General features: G+C 37.3%; 1 protein-coding gene across 4 annotated transcripts in view; it reads left to right on the forward strand.

Annotated features, from left to right (window-relative positions):
• The window catches only part of Dync1i1 (dynein cytoplasmic 1 intermediate chain 1), a 280,550-nt gene that overhangs the window by 158,562 nt on the left and 102,120 nt on the right, over positions 1 to 19,868 (forward strand). For all 4 annotated transcript variants that reach the window (XM_069996539.1, XM_069996541.1, XM_069996540.1 and 1 more), the window contains 4 exons: positions 1,499 to 1,588; positions 9,134 to 9,296; positions 11,761 to 11,860; positions 17,905 to 18,030. In XM_069996539.1, coding sequence (XP_069852640.1) covers positions 1,499 to 1,588; positions 9,134 to 9,296; positions 11,761 to 11,860; positions 17,905 to 18,030 — 479 coding nt within the window. The remainder of the gene's footprint in view (positions 1 to 1,498; positions 1,589 to 9,133; positions 9,297 to 11,760; positions 11,861 to 17,904; positions 18,031 to 19,868) is intronic.

The raw sequence follows: 19,868 nt of genomic DNA on the forward strand, positions 1-19,868 counted from the left end.
GTAGTATGATTATAAAGTAATGAAGTAGACTCCACAATCTATATACATATATAGAAAGAGAACTCTTTCAATGAAAATTTATGTTGAAGTTTTAGTAACTGAATGGCAATGTTCTGAATTATATATTCATATATAAAATTGGTATTTCTTCTACAATTCTTAATATTATCAGAATGTTTGAGGTTGCTTTTCATACCGTACATATTTACTTGGCTATTTAAGGATATATTCATAGTGTATGCTTTAAGTGGTTAGTACTGACATCTTGAACAAATCCGTGTTAGCATTTGTTGGGAATGGAGTTGTCCATGGAGGCTGAGATCTTATAATAAAAGTCTGTGAATATCTATTTTTTGGGGGGTCCGGTCGTGGGGCCTGAACTCTGGGTCTGGGCGCTGTCCCTGAGCTCTTCAGCTCAAGACTATCGCTCTACTACTTGAGCCACAGCGCCACTTCCGGCTTTTTTTCTTTTTGCTTATGTGATGCTGAGGAATCGAACCCAGGGCCTCATGCATGCAAGGCAAGCACTCTACCACTGAGCCACCTTCCCAGCCCCTGTGAATATCTATTGAAGAAATGACAGTGGGTATGAGGTGGGGGAGAGGGTGGGGGGAGGATGTGAAGTCATTTCTTCTGTTTAGAAGAATTGCCTACTGTAATTGTAATACTATATTCAGAAGTTGTGAAAACAAGTTTAGTTTCTTATCATTTTATTTCCTATGAGTTAGATTTTTATGACACCTTGAGTGTCTCCTAAATGTTCTATATTGTGTCCAATGATTTCAAGCATTCTATAATGAGAGAAAGGCAGGTGAAGGGAAAAGACAGAATGAGCACACATACAGAGGGCAGGAAGGTCACTATAACATCTGGCCCTGTTTGACTGGACTCATTTTTGTTAGTGCTCATTAAATTCACATTAATGCATGAACTATTCTGAATGTGTAAATACCATTTGGGGTGGGCTGCTTGTTTTTGCTCAGACCAATAGCATTAACTTTGGGGGTCTCTCACTGGTTGCTTATTGCCAATGGCATTTGACCTGAGGTCACACCTATAGTTAACCCTTTCCTGTAGGTCAAAACCAAACTAATTTGGTGAGAAGTAAATTGGAAATGAATCATCTGCACAGCAGGTGTCCCCTATGGAGAAAGTTTCTCAGGTGGAAACATTTTAAGATCTGTTGCTGGCCCATCTCTGAAGACGCTTCAGAGGTCAGGGAGGCAGTTCCAACATGTCCCATGTGATGGGGATCTGGAAAGGAACGTAGCAGGTGCACACTCTGGGTGGTTTCCTCACCAGCCTGGGGAGACTTTCAAAGAAGTTCATTTTGGAGATGATTTATTCATATATTCATGAACATTTGTCTTGGGCATTCTTTGTGGACTGATTGACTTGCCCTAAATGATTGGATCTTTACCCTTTACCCCTCCCTCCCACCAGCAACTGAAGACTTTGAAGAAAGAAAATGCTGAAGTTTTCTTTTTCTTTTTTCTAGAGGATGAGGAAGATGAGGAAATGGTGGAATCCAAAGTTGGCCATGAATCAGAACCAGAAAATCAAGACAAAAAGCAGGAGGTGAAGGAAGGTATGATGTGGGAGATGTATGGAATAACTATATTGATGTTTGGTTTTCTTTTACTAACATAAGGAATGCTAGAGGTCAATAAAAATTAAATTTTTATCCCCATATGTAAGGTTTTCTATGATTATTCAGTGTATTACAGTTAATAATCTAAACTACCATCTCCAAAGCAAGAGTCATTTATTTCTTGCCTGACAGAAGCAAATAGAATGAAAATGCATGCAGTTACAGTAAAAGTATTACTAATGATAAACAAAGGTAATTTCAGCTGGGTACTGGTGGATCATGCTTGTAATCCTAGCTACTCAAGAGGCTGAGATCTGAGGATCACAATTCAAAGCCAGCCCGGGCAGAAAAGTCTGTGAGACTATTGCTTCCAATAAACTATTCAGAAAAAGCTGAAAGCTAGCAATGTGGCTCAAGTGGAAGAGTGCTAGCCTTGAACACAAAGAGGCTTAGGGACAGTGCTCAGTTGCTGAGTTCAAGCCCCAGAACTAGCAAAAAAGAAAAAGAAAAGATAATATCAGCTATATCATTGTATCATTCACTTCACTACATATTCCCAATGATCAATGATCATATAAAGAAAAAAATTAATAGTTACTTTAATGGTAAATTCTGATTTTCCATATGTTCTACATGTAAGCATCAACAGTAATCATTAGTACTAACTGTGCTGTTGAAGGTTTCCCTCCACTCTGCTCCTGAGGAGAAACAACCTCTTTCATAGTCCAGAGATAACTGTAACTAATGTTAAGTGTTTACAATATATTGGATCTCCCCTAAGAAGTCTACTCTTCATTCTTTTGAAACATATACCATTATTTTTACTATTCCATAGGTAAAAAAAAATTGGAAGATTAATTTCTATTCCTTTCCCCTCCCCAAAATTAGATAACTGTATATACAAGATGCAAGGTACCAAAATCAAACACAGTGACAACAGGGATATACCATAGGGGGAAGAACATACAAAAAAAAAGGAAAAATTACATACATTAAAACATTAAAAACAACAGAAAAAGCCGGGCGCTGGTGGCTCACGCCTGTAATCCTAGCTACTCAGGAGGCTGAGATCTGAGGATCGCGGTTCAAAGCCAGCCCAGGCAGGAAAGACCGTGAGACTCCTATCTCCAATAAAAACCACCAGAAAACCGGAAGTGGCGCTGTAGCTCAAGTAGTAGAGCACTTGCCTTGAGTTGAAGAGCTGAGGGACAGCGAGCGCCCAGGCCCAGAGTTCAAGCCCCACGACCGATAAAAAAGAAAAAAAACAGAAAAAAGAAAAAGCTCTTGTATCCATATCTGGGGTAGGGGGGATTAGGGGAGGGAAAGGATAGTGCAAGAAAAACCAAAGAGGGGGTAACAATGCCCAACAAGAAATGTACTCATTACCTTACTGATGTAACTGTAACCTCTCTCTACAGCATCTTTACAAGAAAATCATTTTTAAAAAATGGAAGAGAGGGTTTGAAAATGTACCCAAGAATACATAATCAAGTGATGAATCAACATTTATGGTTGAATTCAAAGCCTAAGGTCATCTCTATGACATTTCCTCACAAATCTATTATTTATTTATTTTTACTACAGTGAGATTCTCAACCTGTTCAATTAGGAGATTTTGAATATCATTGTTATGAACAACTGGAGAGGGAAACCTGAGAACTGAGAGTAGATTAAAATGTTCATCCATATTTCCAACTGAGTTTCTAGTCTAACTCGAATGAGAACTCTAATTGGTCTAACCCTGATTAGAAGCCCATTGAATTTCTTAGTTTTAAAGATAAGCTATAGCTCTGACACAAGGCATGGCACATAGTTGGCATTGAAGATTTTTACAGGAGTTTGCATATTGATCCCACATACTTCCGTCTCTTTTTACTTTCAGGAAAAAGGAAGCATTGTGTAGTTTGAACCTACTGCAGATCATAGCCATTCATGATCCTATCCATTAATTTGCAACTAAATTAGACAATTGTTAATTCTTAAATTTGCCTCATGTTAAGAATCATTTGACGTTGTAAGTCATTTGAAGTATGTGGACTTAGTTTTGTTTTAATCAGTTTCGTGCAATCAGTTATCTAAAAGCCATTGCAAGGCTTTGTTAAATACACTAACCCTGGGGCCTATCTGGAACTAAATCATTACTCTGCCATTTTATTAGCTGATCACTGCTGACTTAGTTAATTTGCATCTTCTTGGCCTCAGTTTCCCCATTTGCCAAGCAGAGATGATGTCTACCATTTAAGGATTTTAGTAAGATCAAAAGGAGCCAATAAGAAACAACTTGGCATCAAGTAAGTGCTGTATAAGTTTTCCAAGTTATCATTAGCGGTCTTGTCTTCCAGTGCCCTGGTCTGTGACTAGGTCCTATCTGGTGCGCCTTAGTCTCTGTGCTCAACTTTTCCATAGTCATAACTTTAAAACAGGAGCCCAATTGCCTGGGCCACAATGAAACAGATGCAGGCAAATGCTTTCCAACTCCTTCCAGAACTGTCATTAAGGCTCCAATTCCTGTTCCTGTGCCTGGTCTCAGGCAACAAGGAGGTGGGAGTGTGGTCAAGTTCTAGAGGATGAATGAAGGCAGAAAGGAGATTCAGAATCTTAGCAATGACTCGACAGAGGCACCAGGGTTGTTTTGTTCTGAGACATCCAGAATGTATTTGTTGGGATATATTTCATATTTAAATTTCTCCTAAAAACACTTCTTTTTTTTATTGTGAAAATACCATACAGAGGGGTTACAATTACATGGGCAAGGTAATGAGTGCATTTCTTATTAAGCATTGTTGCCTCCTCCTTTGTTTCCCCTTACCATCACTTCCCATCGCCCCCTTCCCACCACCACCCTTCCAACCACCCCCCACCCCCGCTGCCCACCATTCCCTCCCCCCCGCTAAAGTTGTAAAGTTCGTTTTTCGACATAACATCTTGTACATCTCATTGTTGCAATGGGTCCACCTGTACCCCTATTTAAACAATTTGTTTTTTCCCTTCCCCTCCACAAATTATACCAACATCAAATACAGAAAAACTTGGTAAGCTGCTGGTGACTCACACCTATAATCCTGGCTACTCAGGAAGCTGTGATCTGGTTCAAAGCCAGAGTGAGAAGACAAATCTGAGAGAATTTTATCTCCAATTAACCAGCAAAAAGCCAGAAGTGGAGATGTGGCTCAAGTAGTAGAGCACCAGCCATGAGCAAAGCAAAACAAGAGCATAAGGCCTTGAATTCAAGCCCGAGTGTACACACACACACACACACACACACACACACACACACACACACACACACACACACACACACACACACACACATACATATAAACCTAATCAGTCATTATCACAGGCACAGAAAGGGGGAAAAAACAGTTAAAATACTTTTTGTTTTGCTAACTGTGTTTAAGTCATACAGGGTGATGAGAAGCTGGTTTTTCTGCCTCTTGGCTTAGATTCCCTATCAACACCACCCCTCAAACCCCTCAAATCCAATCTCCAAAACATCTCTCCTGGAAGAGCAAAGAAACCTCTTTCTTAAATTCCAAGCATCAAAACACCCTTCCTTTTTTTTTTTTCTGTTCCTCATGCTACATGGAATTGATTAAAGTCACATTAAAAGTCAAGACGTTTGAAAGAACGTTTCCTGTTACTGCTGCACTCGTGTGCCTTCTTCTCCATTAATGGCTTTTCTGAAAATTAGCACATAATGGGTTAAAAGCATGTTTATGTTGGCATCAAACTATCTGGCTGGGTTTTTATTTTTTATTTTTTAACGTGAGACAGTATCTTGCAGTTTTAAAGGAATCTCTAGCAGATGTAACGGCGGCGCCATTCACAGGCTCCACAGTGCATGGCTGTGTCAGCACTTCATTACGAATCCTCTGTTGCAGGGATTGTTTTTTTATTCTACCATAAAAATATGCTCTGGGCTAAAACTTAACAGTCAGTTTCAGACACATTTTTGAGAAATCTAGCTTTGGGGACGGGGCAGGGCGGGCAATGAAGAAAAAAGTAGTAAGGGAGAAAGTTGCAGGAAAAAAAAAAAGGTAAATCAGTGCTCACTAGCTTTTAACATTTTTTCCCATGTAGCATCAAAGTGCATGCAACAGTAAAAATATGTAGGTAGTTTTGTGTATGTATGTGAGTGACCATATTGGGGCGTGAACTCAGGGCCTAGGTATTGTCCTTTGCTCATTTGTTTGTCCTTTTTTTTGCTGGTATTCTATCACTTGAGCCACACTTCAACACCTGGCTTTTGAGTGATTAATTAGAGATCAAAAGTCTCAAGGATTCATTTCACTTAGCATCATCTTATCTGGTCATATGTACATAGCTTTTGAGCTTTTCTGCTTGTTTGATAAGATTATCCTAGACATATACTAATTATTGCAAATTATATTGTTATTCTGGGTTATATGTAAGTCATATTCCTATATTCTACTCTTTGTAGAATCTTTTTTAACGTGTACTTCAAATGTATGGAAGTTTAGTAACTGTTGACTTCTGAAGGAATCATCCTATATGTCATGAAAACAAGTAAATAAAGAAAAAAATAAATAAGCAAATAAAGAAAAAAACATTTTCTGCTTTACTTCTAAGGAAAATATTACCCATTATCCCTATTGTATTCTGATTCCCTTTTGCTAGTAAATAAATTCATACCTTTTTCTACTATGAACTTCTTGAAAATATAATTTATTACTTTTAGGGTATAGAGAAAACTACAGAAATATGAATAAAGAGCTTGGGGCTCATCCTAGAGCCAAAGAATTCTATCCCTGTTTGTTTGTATCATATTTTAAGTTTTGAGGATTCCATTTATCGATATTATTAACATCCAAGGAAACTTTATTTCTGAATACAGTTTTTTGTTTGCAGTTTCTGCCTACTTTATTTTCATAATATCATAACCATGCTTATCAATTTAAAGATCTTTAAGAAAAAGTAGTTTTTTTAAATCAAAATAACTATGACCCTACTTAATTTGCAAGTTGAATATTGTTTAGGACTTTAAGAAGTAATTATCTGCTCATGTGCATTATTATTTTGTGCAAACAAATCAGGTCATTTGATCCCTGTTAGACATCAAAGTTTAATACAGACTATAGCCTTTGTTTTGCTCCAGTAGCCATTTAATTTCAGGCCAAATATTGCATTGTCAAGCACAGTATCTAGAGAGGCCACTGCTTTGCCCACCTGAACTTGGCCCCTGCAAGTACACTTTGATCAGCCATTTATGTTCCTCTGGAGAAGAGCTGGGTGTATTGAAAGCTGAGATCAAAGTGACAATACACTACAGGGAAGAAAAAATTACAGAAAATTACACAGATATTATTTTTTTATTCAAGGTAATGGACCTCTAAGAAAAGATACAGGTGCATTACAAATGGCTCAAATACAAACAGAGACTACACAGAGTTTTTTAGAACACAGAAAAGGAATAAAGAGAAAAAGTTCCTACTTCTTTGCTTAATTTCAAGTGTGTCTCAAATCATCCATTAATGGTGGTCATGGCTGTGTGAGTCTTTTTAAAATATGACATTGTTTGGTCCCTACTCCTTGTTTACTGAAGTTTATTTATGTAAAAATATTAGCCAGAGTAAAGTGGAGCTAACATCTTATAGATCTTTGCCTTTTCCCTAGTTTATATAATAGTTTTATTGTATTGAATGAGCCAGTTTAAATGTTACATTGGAGTTTTAAAATTACTACTTATTTGCTAATTATTGAAAGAGTAGCTATGTGTCAAGCATTCTTTTGTGCTCAAACCACTCTTTAAAGTTTAGGTATCACTATTCCTATTTTAGAGATAAAACTTCTCAGAGGGGGTTAACTGCTGAAAAAAGCAGAGTTAACAAATGACAGGGTAATTCTAGCTTGGTTTTTCAATTTTCTTCACCTGTTCTGTCAATTCTTAGACAAAAAGTCTGCACATCTCCAGCTTTACCATTTCTCAAACTGGTATCTGGGCAACACAACACAGAAGAAATGGAGGGCGACTTGGGAAAATTCCAGTGCACAGTGGGAATTTTAGGGCTCTGGAGCCTTCGATAACAAGGAAATATTTCTCACTTCCTTTAGGAATTCTAGGTTGTACCATGTTTGGAAACCTTCTGGTGTAGCTGGTATAGGTGATGATGTGCCATAATAGTACAAAGACAACATTGCTTACAGTGTGAACCAACTACATGAAAATTATTCTACTTTGTTGAACAAACAGATTTTTCAACCCTCCAGCCTCCCTGGATCATAGTTTCTGGCCGAAAAGGAGAAGCCAACAAGGGAAGGATGTTTTAAATCATCTAAGTTTGAGACGTCCAGTGACTTTGATATGCATTAATTAAACCAAGTAATACTTTCATAAAATATTTTGTTGAATGTAATTGTACCTCAAAAGATTCTTCTGACCGGGCCGGGATGTAGCTCAGTGGCAAAGCGCTTGCCTAGCAAGTGCAACGTCCTGGGTTCGATCCCCAGTACCAAAAAGAAAAAAAGAAAAGACAAAAGATTCTTCTGACCACATCACCATGTAGAAACTTGTCTTGGTAATAAAGATGGTCATGGAAGTTTGAACTTTTTAGGAAACTGAGTAAATGATTCCACCAGGCATCACAACTGTGTTTGTGGATGGCCTTCCTCCTACAAGTTGAGCTATGCTGCTAAAAGTTGGAATCCAATGTTCATGGAGGTGTCTCTGCACAAGAATTGAACTAGGGTTCTTGGAGATCCCCAGAGGTTCAGTTAGTAGATTCTGTCCTGGAGGTTTTCCAGTTTGGGAGAGTTTCTAATCCCTTCTCTATAATGTTATGCAAAACTGCTATTGAAGGAATGGTTTCTATAACTGACTCATGATAAAGTAAACTCAATTTCAGATTCTAGGACACACTGCTGATTAGTTCATCCCTCTGTCTTATTTTGTATATTAAGATTCAGTGTGTTAATATTAATTATACTATAAATAAGGCATAAAAGTGGAGTAACTTATAGAAGCATTTGTTTGTCCCATGTGTTTATTTAAAGGCGAACTATAGCTGGGCAAGAACATATTTATAAAAATATAGTTCAGCTTTGAATGAAACTTTATAACAAATATCAGCCTTTCCAACTATCCATCCAAAGTAAATAAGTTTATTTAGTAAAAAAGGAAAAAGGCACTAGTTGGACATTATTATAGGTAATTGCTGATTGTTTAATATACACCCTTATAATAGTATGTAACATACAATTATGTAAATTTACCTATTATGCCTATTTGAGCTGTTTTTCAAGTTCACTTCTAAAGAAAGAAACATTCAGAACTGATTGCTAAAGACATGATCATTTATTTTTTATTTGTAATCACTTCCTATTCTTTATAATAAGAATTATTCCAGTTAAGATATGGAGGAATACTACAAGGGGTTTTGGAACAATTTAGAATCCATATTAATAATGGTTTGCTTCATTGTATCTTATTACTCTTGATAAGTTGTCCTTAGACTTTGGTTTCTCTGGAAAAGTTTTAATTGTCCCTCTTTTCTTTCCTAACAATTTCTTTTATATAAAAAGCTCCACCAAGAGAGCTGACTGAGGAAGAAAAACAGCAGATCCTTCATTCAGAGGAATTCCTCATCTTTTTTGATGGAACAATTCGGGTAATTGAAAGAGCTTTGGCTGAAGATTCCGATATCTTTTTCGACTACAGTGGTCGAGAACTAGAGGAAAAGGATGGGTTAGTCTCTCTTGCATTCATTAAAATATCTATATAGGCATATAGGTATAAGGGACTATATATACATATACATATATATATATATATATAATGACAAGTTGTCATTTGTATAATGTCTTTATTCTTGTCCTAAATCCCTGGGCTAAAGCAATCCTCCAGCCTTAGCCTCTTCTGTATGCAATGCTCCATCTGTTGATTCTGAATATATTTTTATGTATTAATTGGTCAAATCCCAAATCTAGCAAATTTGAGGAGGATGAAATTCTAGGATTGATTTTGTCTAGCAGCTTTGACAATGAGCTTTGGTTATAACTTCTGACCTGAAATTTCTCTGTAATTATTATGTTTGTCTATGAAATGCTTTGGAATTTAAGACCTAGAGCCCGGTCCAGGTGAAAGAGATGGGAAGTGTATATCATTCACTGTCCTTTGGGGAAAAAAATTTTATAGGAAATTTGTATTTCATTCACTAGATCCATTTTTAATGGCTCAGCAAACAGAAAGCTAAAGAAACTAAACATGAAACATAGGATAACTTAGCTGACATGACAGATGAGAACCTGGAAACTGCTCTTTTTTCAGCCTATAAGATTATGCAAAAAGATTATGCATATATATGCATTTATATGTATATTTACACATACATTTTGGGAAACAGGTATGATTAACGGATATTAGAAACAAAATAAATAAATAAGAAAGCAAGACAACATATCATTGTAGGGTAACAGGAGCTACTTTACAAGCCTTATAAGAAATGATATAGCTAGGTTTTAGCTACAAACTACTTTCATTCAAGAGCTTGTCCTTTTCATCAGACCTAATTTTTCACCCTTTCTAAAATTCAAATGCATTCTTAAAGGACAGTGTGGTATCATTATTGAGGACACTGAAAGGAATTAACAGACGCTCTGGAAACAGTTCCAAAGTGGAGCCCTAAAAATGTTCTCAAGAGTTGTCAGCAACTTTAGAATACTTTGAATATAAATTGAACAAGTTGTCCTGTGGGGTTTGCTTTCTTTTAAAAAGCCACTGCTTATGGCTCAGTTGATTTTGTTTGTCCTATTATTTTCTGAGTGTCTGTGTCTCTACCTAAATTTGAAATGGTAGAACTGATAGAGTTGGGGTTGGTGGAGAGACTATAATAGGTCAGCTGATGTGGACCCAAATAAACAGTCTAGAGCTTGGTTATCCAGTGTAGAAAGGAGCTCCACAAGATGAGTGATGTGGGGAAAACAGCAAACTGAGAGAAAAGTGAACATGGAGGAATTCCGGAACTGAAACTCAAGCAATTTAGGCAGCATTTTTTGCAGATCCAAACCCACTGGCACAGAGCAAGCCTTACTCACATTAAGTCCTCAGTCCCTTGGAGCTACTGTCTGAGCAGTCCAGAGTTCTTCAAAGATGGTGTTGGCATCACTTGAACATTAACCTAGTAAACACTAGCCAAAGTGTAATCCTCTTAGACCTAAATGCTGTTTAGGACCATGACAGAAAGGTTAAGTGTCTGAAACACTTCTGGTGAATCTCTCATTCTTTACCAGGCTGCCTCATTGAATAAATTATCACTATTGGAAGTAGAGCTGTGGCTTAAGTGGTAGAGCACCAGCCTTGCGCAAAAGAAAAAAACTAAAGGAAAGCACCTAGGCCCTGAATTCAAGCCCTACTACCAGCACAAAGACTGGAAGGAAGGAAGGAAGGAAGGAAGGAAGGAAAGAAGGAAGGGAGGAAGGAAGGAAGGAAGGAAGGAAGGAAGGAAGGAAGGAAGGAAGGAAGGAAGGAAGGAAGGAAGGAAGGAAGGAAGAATGGAAGGAAGGAAGGAAGGAAGGAAGGAAGGAAGGAAGGAAGGAAGGAAGGAAGGAAGGAAGGAAGAATGGAAGGAAGGAAGGAAGGAAGGAAAGAAGGAAGGAAGAGGAAGAAAGGAAGAGTACAAAACAGAAAAAGAGAGAGAGAACTAATAATCACTAGCACTGCTGGGCAAGGAGGCAGCCTACTGCCTCCTAGAATTTACTAGAAGCCTACTAGAATTTACACGGAGAAAGAAACATGTATATCACTTCTAATGACATATGAAGTAGCATTGATAACTAAGAATTGCCTTTTTCTATGCTCCCTTGATAGCAGGAAAATTTAATAAATGGTGCTTCAGGCTAAAACCAATTAAGGGAAGGAGTATGCTTCAGGATCAGCCAACATGGGAACCTGAAACAAATATGACATTTCATACCAGGCTTAGAATAACATGTGGAAAACTTTTCTGTGCCTACAGAGAGAGCTGTTCATAAAGGAGACCATCTTTACTTCATTTATTTGTGATCAGAGTTTGCTGTCTAGATTGACATGTTGGCCTCCGAGAGTATTATGTGCCATACTTTTGCCACTTCACTGATTCAGTATAAGCAACATAGAGAGAAAGCCTCATTCTGAAGCACCATATTTATCACTGCTGTTTAAACCTTCCTAGGGATGTTCAAGCTGGAGCCAATCTTTCTTTCAATCGTCAGTTCTATGATGAGCATTGGTCCAAGCATCGGGTAGTCACTTGTATGGACTGGTCTCTCCAGGTAAGAATTATTATTGGCAGAGTACAAGTTGAGCCTACATCTTCATGCATTTGGCTGAATAGATCCAGGTACCAGTGGTTCATGCCTATAATCCTAGCTACATAAGGGACTGAAATATGAGGATCTCAGTTTTCTAAACCAGTTAGGACAGGAAAGTCTGCGAGACTTGTAATGCCAGACTGTAGAGCCAGAAGTGAAGCTATAGCTCAAGTGGTAGAACACTGGCTTGAGCACCCAAGCCCTGAGGACTGGCACAAAAAAGTATGAAATTAAACAAACAAAAATATACAAATAAATAGATTTATTTATCCACATTGTATATACTTACTAACAATTCTCTTCTCTATGCCTCCTGATTTTCTTTCTTGTTTTATAAGGCTTTGTTTTAATTCTACACTAAGTTATTTGTGTTTATTGAGTCCCTACTATGTGCTAGATACCATACAAGAAATTAAACCATTCTGTCTATAAAACTCTAATTAGAGTCACCACTGATTTCTACTGTTCCTATCCTGTGGATATTTTGAAGCCTTCATCCGCTTTGACGTCTGTGCAAATTGGCTGAATTGACTTTATTACTCTTTTAGAAACACCCTCCTTCCATTGAATTCTCTTTGGTCCATTCTACTTTCTGCTAGTCCTCTGACATTTCAAGAATTCCTTGATCATGCCCTCAGCATTGACCCTTTGTCTCAATACACTTTCTGGGAAAGATCACTTCCCTGTCTGGAGCTTCAACTACAACCTACACTACCTGCTTTATTTCTCTCTCAGTCTCACTCCTGGATTCAACTTTGTATACCAGACAAAGCCACACAGATGTCATACAGAATTTCAAACTGATCTTACATTCCTTATTCCTACATAACACACATATCCTATTTCCCATATCCTTTCTTTCCTATTATAATTATATCTATGTTAAAGGCATCACAGTGTACCCAGAAGTCTAAAGTATAATTTTCTGAACCATTTTCTAGAACCCAGGCTGTTATTAAGACTCTCCACTTTGCACATATATTAATCATCTTATAAAGAGGTGCAATTTTTAACTTCCTAACTATCTGGACCTTAATGCATATCCATTTAGAGTTTTCTCTCAAGCCATCTAACCAATCTTCTGAAAACACAAATCTAATTACTCCATTTTCTAAATTTCTCCAGCCAATAGAACAAAAGTCTAAACTCCCAGGGTGGCATTGGCAGTGAAAGCAGGCAAATTTACCAAAAGTTTATTTGATAAGTAAGCAAGTTAGCCAGCTGACAACATACCATGCATGATGCCCAGCACTGAGCAGTTAAGCAACATGTACAAAGGCACATGGTTCAGTTGGGTTAATATCAGAATTTGAATACAGAAGGTCTGGTGTCCACGTTTGTAATTTGTTTTAATTTGTGTATCTTATACATCAAGCACTGTGCCAATTTCTCTGAAAGCTTTATCCTATTGTATCCTCATAAAATCATATGAGGCAACTACTATTAATATTTTCATGGCATAGTTGAAGAAACTGGGGCAGCAGAGAAACTAAGTAACTTGCTACAAATTGCTTCAGTGGGATGTAGTGGAGTCCAAGTCAAGCCTGTCAGCCTTCTAAGGCATTTGTTCTTAACCACTGCTGCCTCTCCCACAAATGGCCTCTAAATCTGTAAGAAGACAGCTTGCAGATGCTGTGAGGCAGACACAAGTACTCTTAACAGTTCTTTTGAGAGTAGGACTTCTATGAACACTGGGATTTAAGCAAATAGATGAAGAAGAGATTTATCTAGGCAGAACAGTAAATGGGTGATAAGAATCCAACCTAATCTGTGGAGAACTGAAGAGCCAAATGATTCCCCACAACTGGACTGTCATCAGTCACCAAATGGGTGGAAGTTCTCTCCTCCTGAATCCCCTTTTACACCCACTCAGCAAAGCATAAAGAGCATGACCAACAGAAAGACAAACAGGGTTTTCCCAACCTTTTTCCACTACTATGTGGGTGGTCTGTGAACATACTTACGTGAATGCAAAGAAATCAGCGCCAAGATTGAGGAAACACTTAGTTCGGCATGTTCACTACAGGTCTGGAAATTACACAGGAAATATAACTGACACACATCTCAACCAAAAGCTATTAGTGACTTCCTGGGTCCACACTCCCTGAGAGGCCACTGGGCTAACATCAGGGGGCTAGTCTTGCCTAACTTAAGTGTGTGATTGGACCCATTGCCCATGGATTTGTTTCAGCACAGCATCTTGGATGTTTGTGTTGCAAAAAGTGACATTGGGAAGGGCAAAAATGGCATCATGAAGATATGACATTTATTTTACCTCTGTGTGTGTGAGAGAGAGAAAGAGAGAGAGAGAGAAAGAGAAAGAGAGAGAGAGAGAGAGAGAGAGAGAGAGAGAGAGAGAGAGAGAGAGAGAGAGAGAGAGATCTGCCCATATACACTGTGGGAAGGAGGTTAGCAATTCTGAAAGATACAATTTATAAAGGGTATAAGAAATATTGGAATCCCCACCACCATTTTATGAGGTTCCAAAGACCAGGTTTACATGGAATAAATTGACTTTATGAATGGAGCCAGGTGCAACTCAAGGTTATTAAAGAAGAAAAGCAAGATGAGGCTTCAGTAAAATAGTAGCAGGCATATTAGGAGTTGTAAGAAATGTGACTGTTCCAACCGCCTCTGCAGTCCAGCTAAATCAGACATCACTCACCTGTACTCAGGACCCAGTAATTATACATTACAACATCCTTTTCTTTTACCCTTCCTCACACAGCCAATGGTCCTTCATACATTTTCTTGACTAAAACAAAAAATAAAAACCTTCTGACTAGGTTAAGTAAAAAGGAAATTCATTAGACAGGCGCTAAGGTAATTAGGGAACCCATGGACAAAAAATAAGAGTTAAACTTAGGAATAGTAAAAAAAAAAAATTAGTGGCCAAAAGACCAGTAGGATGTTGTCATTCACCTGAAGCATTCCTCAGCTCATGGGTTGTATATCTCAGTTCAAAATTTACACTTCAGTTAGAGAAGCCATTAAATTAGTTTGGTCAAGTATCAGCCCTACAATTAATTACTTATCTCTGGAAGTTAACACACTTAAGAATTGAGTAATTCCCAAGAAGGGAATCCTGTGATACAGAAAGAATCTCCTAAGCTGTTTTTCTGTTCTTTCCCATAATCTCCTCCTTCTTATACCCAGTACCCCAACTCATTTGGCAAGGCTTAATTCAATACTCCTCTCTTCTCACAAGTTCCTGCCAGCGACCTCCTCACCACATCTCACCCCAGCTAGCACTTTTTTTTGCACTCCTACCTGTATCCAATTCCTGTGTGTCTACAGAGACATGTTTATATTTCTCTCTGATCTCTGCTTTACAGTTGCTACACGCATCTTGAGGTTGGACTCCTATAGAGCAGAGTGTGTTGTGTTTTTACATATGTGTATCTAGCACTTGACACATGCCACAATTGAGAGGTAAGGGCATGGTCTTGGAAGCCCAGCAGGCTTCCAGAGAGCTCCTCACTTCCTTACTTATTAGCAATGTAACTGGAAACAAGTGAATTACCTGGGGATTCCTGGCTTCTTTTTCTGAAGAACAGAGTAAAACACTGCTTTACAGAGGTTGTGAGGAGCAAATGAGATCAAGTCTCTCCCATCTCAGTGTCTGGAATATAGTAAGCACTGAACTCATGTTGGTTCCTTCCTCAGAGCATAGCTGTGTTAGAGGGATTAAATTCCCCTCTAACATTAATATTGGATAACCTACCACTGTGGATAATTAAATGACCACAAATTTCACAATTGGTCAAAATCATCATTTCAACCCTTTATATTTAAATAATTGTCAAAAGAATTTATTAGGGGAAAAAAGAAAGGAAAATGTAACTGGTTGTGCTGAAATAAACCAACAGCCCCAAAAGACAACCTATGAGACACTTTTGAAATCATGACATAAGATTTAAATCACTAACTCCAGGTCTTGTCATCCCAATTATAGAAATTATGCCAAAGGCATTTCCCTAGTATTTTACTATAGCATAGCCTGTTTTCTAAGTGAATTTAAAAGCCAAATACGTTAAAATATCCTTAAATGGAAAAAAGAAAAGAGACCAGTTGTGCCATCGATGAGACCCAGATGTAAAGCTGTGGGGTATTACTGCAGACACATCTGGCTGCTCTGTCGCCCCTGTGGGAGTGGGGTTGGTGTTTACAGAGTTGCCTTTTCACATGTGACATAGTTAAACTTCCCTTGGACAGTCTGGAGACTTCTGTGTTTATCTGGATGCTAGTTTCGTTGAATGGGCTTTGAATCAAAGGCCTTGGTTAATAGGCTTTGATTCGTCTACTGAGAAAGATTTTCTAATAAAGAAGGATTACTTCCCCTGTTGGCCACCTACATGTGCATAGCTGCACACTTCCACCTCCTCTGTACCAACCAGCAAGTTACAACTCTCTGCAACTGAAAGAATGAATAAAACCACATAGAAGGCTTAGATCTAGTTATGCTTAAAAGAGGGGGAAAGTTCAGGGCTCCAATTTATATGGGTTGTCTTTAGTTAATACATACTGTTTTATATATATATATATATATATATATATATATATATATATATATATATACACATATATATATATACATATACATATGCAGTATAGATATCCATTGGTGTAAAGATACAATTACCTGTTTATTGATGCTGCCTCATGAAAATTCCAGGTAGAAGTGGAAGTTTCATGAAATAGGTTCTCATAAGCATCTCTTGTGAATCTCATTCTTAGCTTATTTAATCACAGGCAGAAGAGATAATAGAGGGCAAGTTGGTATCTCTTGCATGCACATCACTGTAAAGCTCTCCTTGTTATTGTATACCTTCTGTTTGTTTCATTTAAACCTTTATTATTGGTATTGTCTGACAACAAAGGTTTAAATATTTCTACTGACCATAATTACTAAAAAATAAAACAAATTCAGATTTTTATTCTTGTCAGTCCCTAAGATTTAGTAGACCATATATTCAGAGATCAATAAACACCAGCCCCTATGTTCAAAGAGCCTACCGTCTAGTAACAGACATAGGCAGAGAAAATCAGTACAACTGGACAGATGCTTTAACAGGAAGGTTACAAAATAGAATCCTAACAGGCAAGGAAGGAGAAGTGGGGTTAGTTAGGTTTGTCTGGTCAACTTAATGTCTATGCTAAGCCAGGTAATATGAGTTTGTGATTATAAAGAGCACAGAAGAGTTCTTCCAATGATAGTAAGATCAGAGTCAAGTACCTGTTGGCCTCATACAAGCCCATGAGACAGGTAATAGTGCTTGAGGATAGGAAAGGAAGGTTGTAGGAGACTAAACAGATAAAGTATGAAAAAAGAGGATAGGTAGAAATGTTGAAAGAGAAGTATGTTTCATATGGAAGTTGATAGACTTATTTTTCTGCATTGCATCTGATACATTTCTGAACATTCCTGAGGAATCCCCAGTAGGCAGACAGGTATTTTGATCTGAACTTGAACAGATATGAGGCCTAGAGAAAGATTTAAAAAGTATCATCACAGTAAGATTTTTTAAGACGATGGAGTAGTTGTAGAGTATGTGTAAACAGAGGCAAAAACAAGGACAGAAAATAGCTCTTGGGGGTTTATCCTTTGGGCTATATGTAACAAAAAAAAAAAGAGAGAACCTATAAGGACTTTAAAATGTAGCCAAGGAAGAAAATTAGGAAAGTTCGAATGGAAGCTAATATAGGAGAGGGGATGGAGAGGTGGGGAGACAGTGGCCCAAAATGTCATATACACCACAGAAGTCATACAGTGTTCGCAGTTCAGAATTTGGTACATATCAGTGATCGTATAATAATACACAGTGTGTTTGAGACCATAAACAGATTGTAGTAGTTTGGGGTCATAGGTGGATATTAACTATGTCACAATTTTAAAAGAAAGCACCACTCAAAGTATGTAGTACAGTATGTATATATAGGTAAAAGGATGGTTTACTTGTGTTGTCATCTTTGGATAATGAATCCTCATGACCTCTTCCATTTAGTACCCTGAGCTGATGGTTGCTTCTTACAACAACAATGAAGATGCTCCTCATGAACCAGATGGAGTGGCGTTGGTTTGGAACATGAAGTTTAAGAAAACCACACCAGAATATGTTTTCCACTGTCAGGTAAGAGTCAGCATAGTAAAAATAACTTACATCTCCTGCTAGACTAAATATAGTTCTTGCTGTATTACAAGTGTCTTAGGTTGGGAGGAAGAGCTAAGTTTAAAAAAAATGGAATTGTTGACTATTTTGGAAAATTCCCCCACAGTAACCTAATGTTTAGGGAAAGTGGCAACCCTCCTCAAACAGTTAGGAAGCCTGGTTGGGGACTGTGTCATTTTCTTTCTATTTAAAACAGCCCCCGAGAGGATGAGTTTATAAAGACCTCGCACTTATGAAGAAATTGTGGTGTACCACTTCCTCTGCTTAGCAACAACATATGCTTGGCCACCCACATGGACATCCTCGGAGTATTACCATTTCAAGTTCTTTTTCTTTCTGAAATATGGTTCAATGGATTTTGCCAGTTCTAAGTTTATCAGCGCCATATTGTTTTACCAGTAATACTTCTAGAGCTGGGTTGCTGTTTTTAGTTTGTGAGTATAGATGTTATTAAATAGTTTGAGATGTTTTACCTCTTACATTTACTTACATGTGTCTTCTCGTCTGACACACTACAAGCTAAAATTATGCTACCCTTACACACATTGAACTTGTGCTGTTGCCATGTCTCTGCCTAAATAACAGGTTTTAGCATTGCCAATGCACCAACCCCTTTATTAATGCTCCTGTCCTGTGATTATGCACAGGAAAATAGGAAGCAAACATTCCAAGTCAAGTTTCAATATTTTATAACTCAGAGGTATTGAATGGCAGGTAGGTCACTGAATATAAACACATTTGAAGATGGTAGGTAAACCTGTTGGTTGGGGGAAGATTTATGTTATTTTATGTCCAAGAACTAAGTATCTTTTATAAGATAAGTATGTTTAGACTTTAGAACATTATCAGATACAATTTTGGGGACAGGAACTCCTAGAATAAAAGTCCTAACTTCAATGTGATTGAGTAGCCTCTAACTCTGACCACGTTTTTCTAATTTACTATCTCAAAAACAACTTAACAAGAAGTCTAAGACTGCATAGTAAATAACCATTATTTACTGAACCTTTGAAATGAGAAGAGTTTTTTTTTTATTTTACTTTTTTTTAAGATTATCAAGTTTGTCAGTTTGATATGCTTTTTCTGTAAACATAGAAGCACAAAACTCTAATTTCATTCCGTTTTAAGAGGTTTGTTGAAATGCCAGGAAAATGCTCTAAGAATCATAGGATAAGGAGAGTGCATTTTTTAAAAAAACTCTATAAATTTTTATACTACATTATAAGTACATTAAAAACAATAACAAGAAAGAAAAAATTCACTTGTGTCCCTGTCTTGGAGTTCATTTCACTTAATATCATTTTATATGGTCATATGTACATAGCTTTTGACCTTTTCTGCTTGTCCTAGACATATACTAGTTATTGCAAATAAGGGAAACCATGGCACCTATGTTTCTTTGGGCCTGTCTTACTTCACTTAATATAAAAGAATACCTTTAATTTTTAAAACCCAAAAAGTACTCCAGATCACTTTAGTCAATGTATAAAAGATTTATTATAGGTTTTAATTTTTAAATTCTATTAACTACTAATATTCTGTGGCAGTGTGGCAATAACATGTAATACACTTAATAATCACTGCTTTATATAGTAAACAAGCCAATAGGAATGTGATATTGTAGCACAAAAAAAATTTCAATGTCACTGGAATTAATTAGAATTGTTTTAATAACTGATTTTATCATGTGATGATAATTCATGCTATTATTGATTGATTAAATAGATCATCTTGTCTTTTTTTCCTTTTCCTGGTACCTTTAGGATAATTTATTAATGACTTTACCAATAAGCATTAAA

This window comes from Dipodomys merriami, unplaced genomic scaffold (genome assembly GCF_024711535.1).
Source record: "Dipodomys merriami isolate MVZ:Mamm:240054 unplaced genomic scaffold, mDipMer1.0.p SCAF_5, whole genome shotgun sequence".
Classification (NCBI taxonomy): domain Eukaryota; kingdom Metazoa; phylum Chordata; class Mammalia; order Rodentia; family Heteromyidae; genus Dipodomys; species Dipodomys merriami.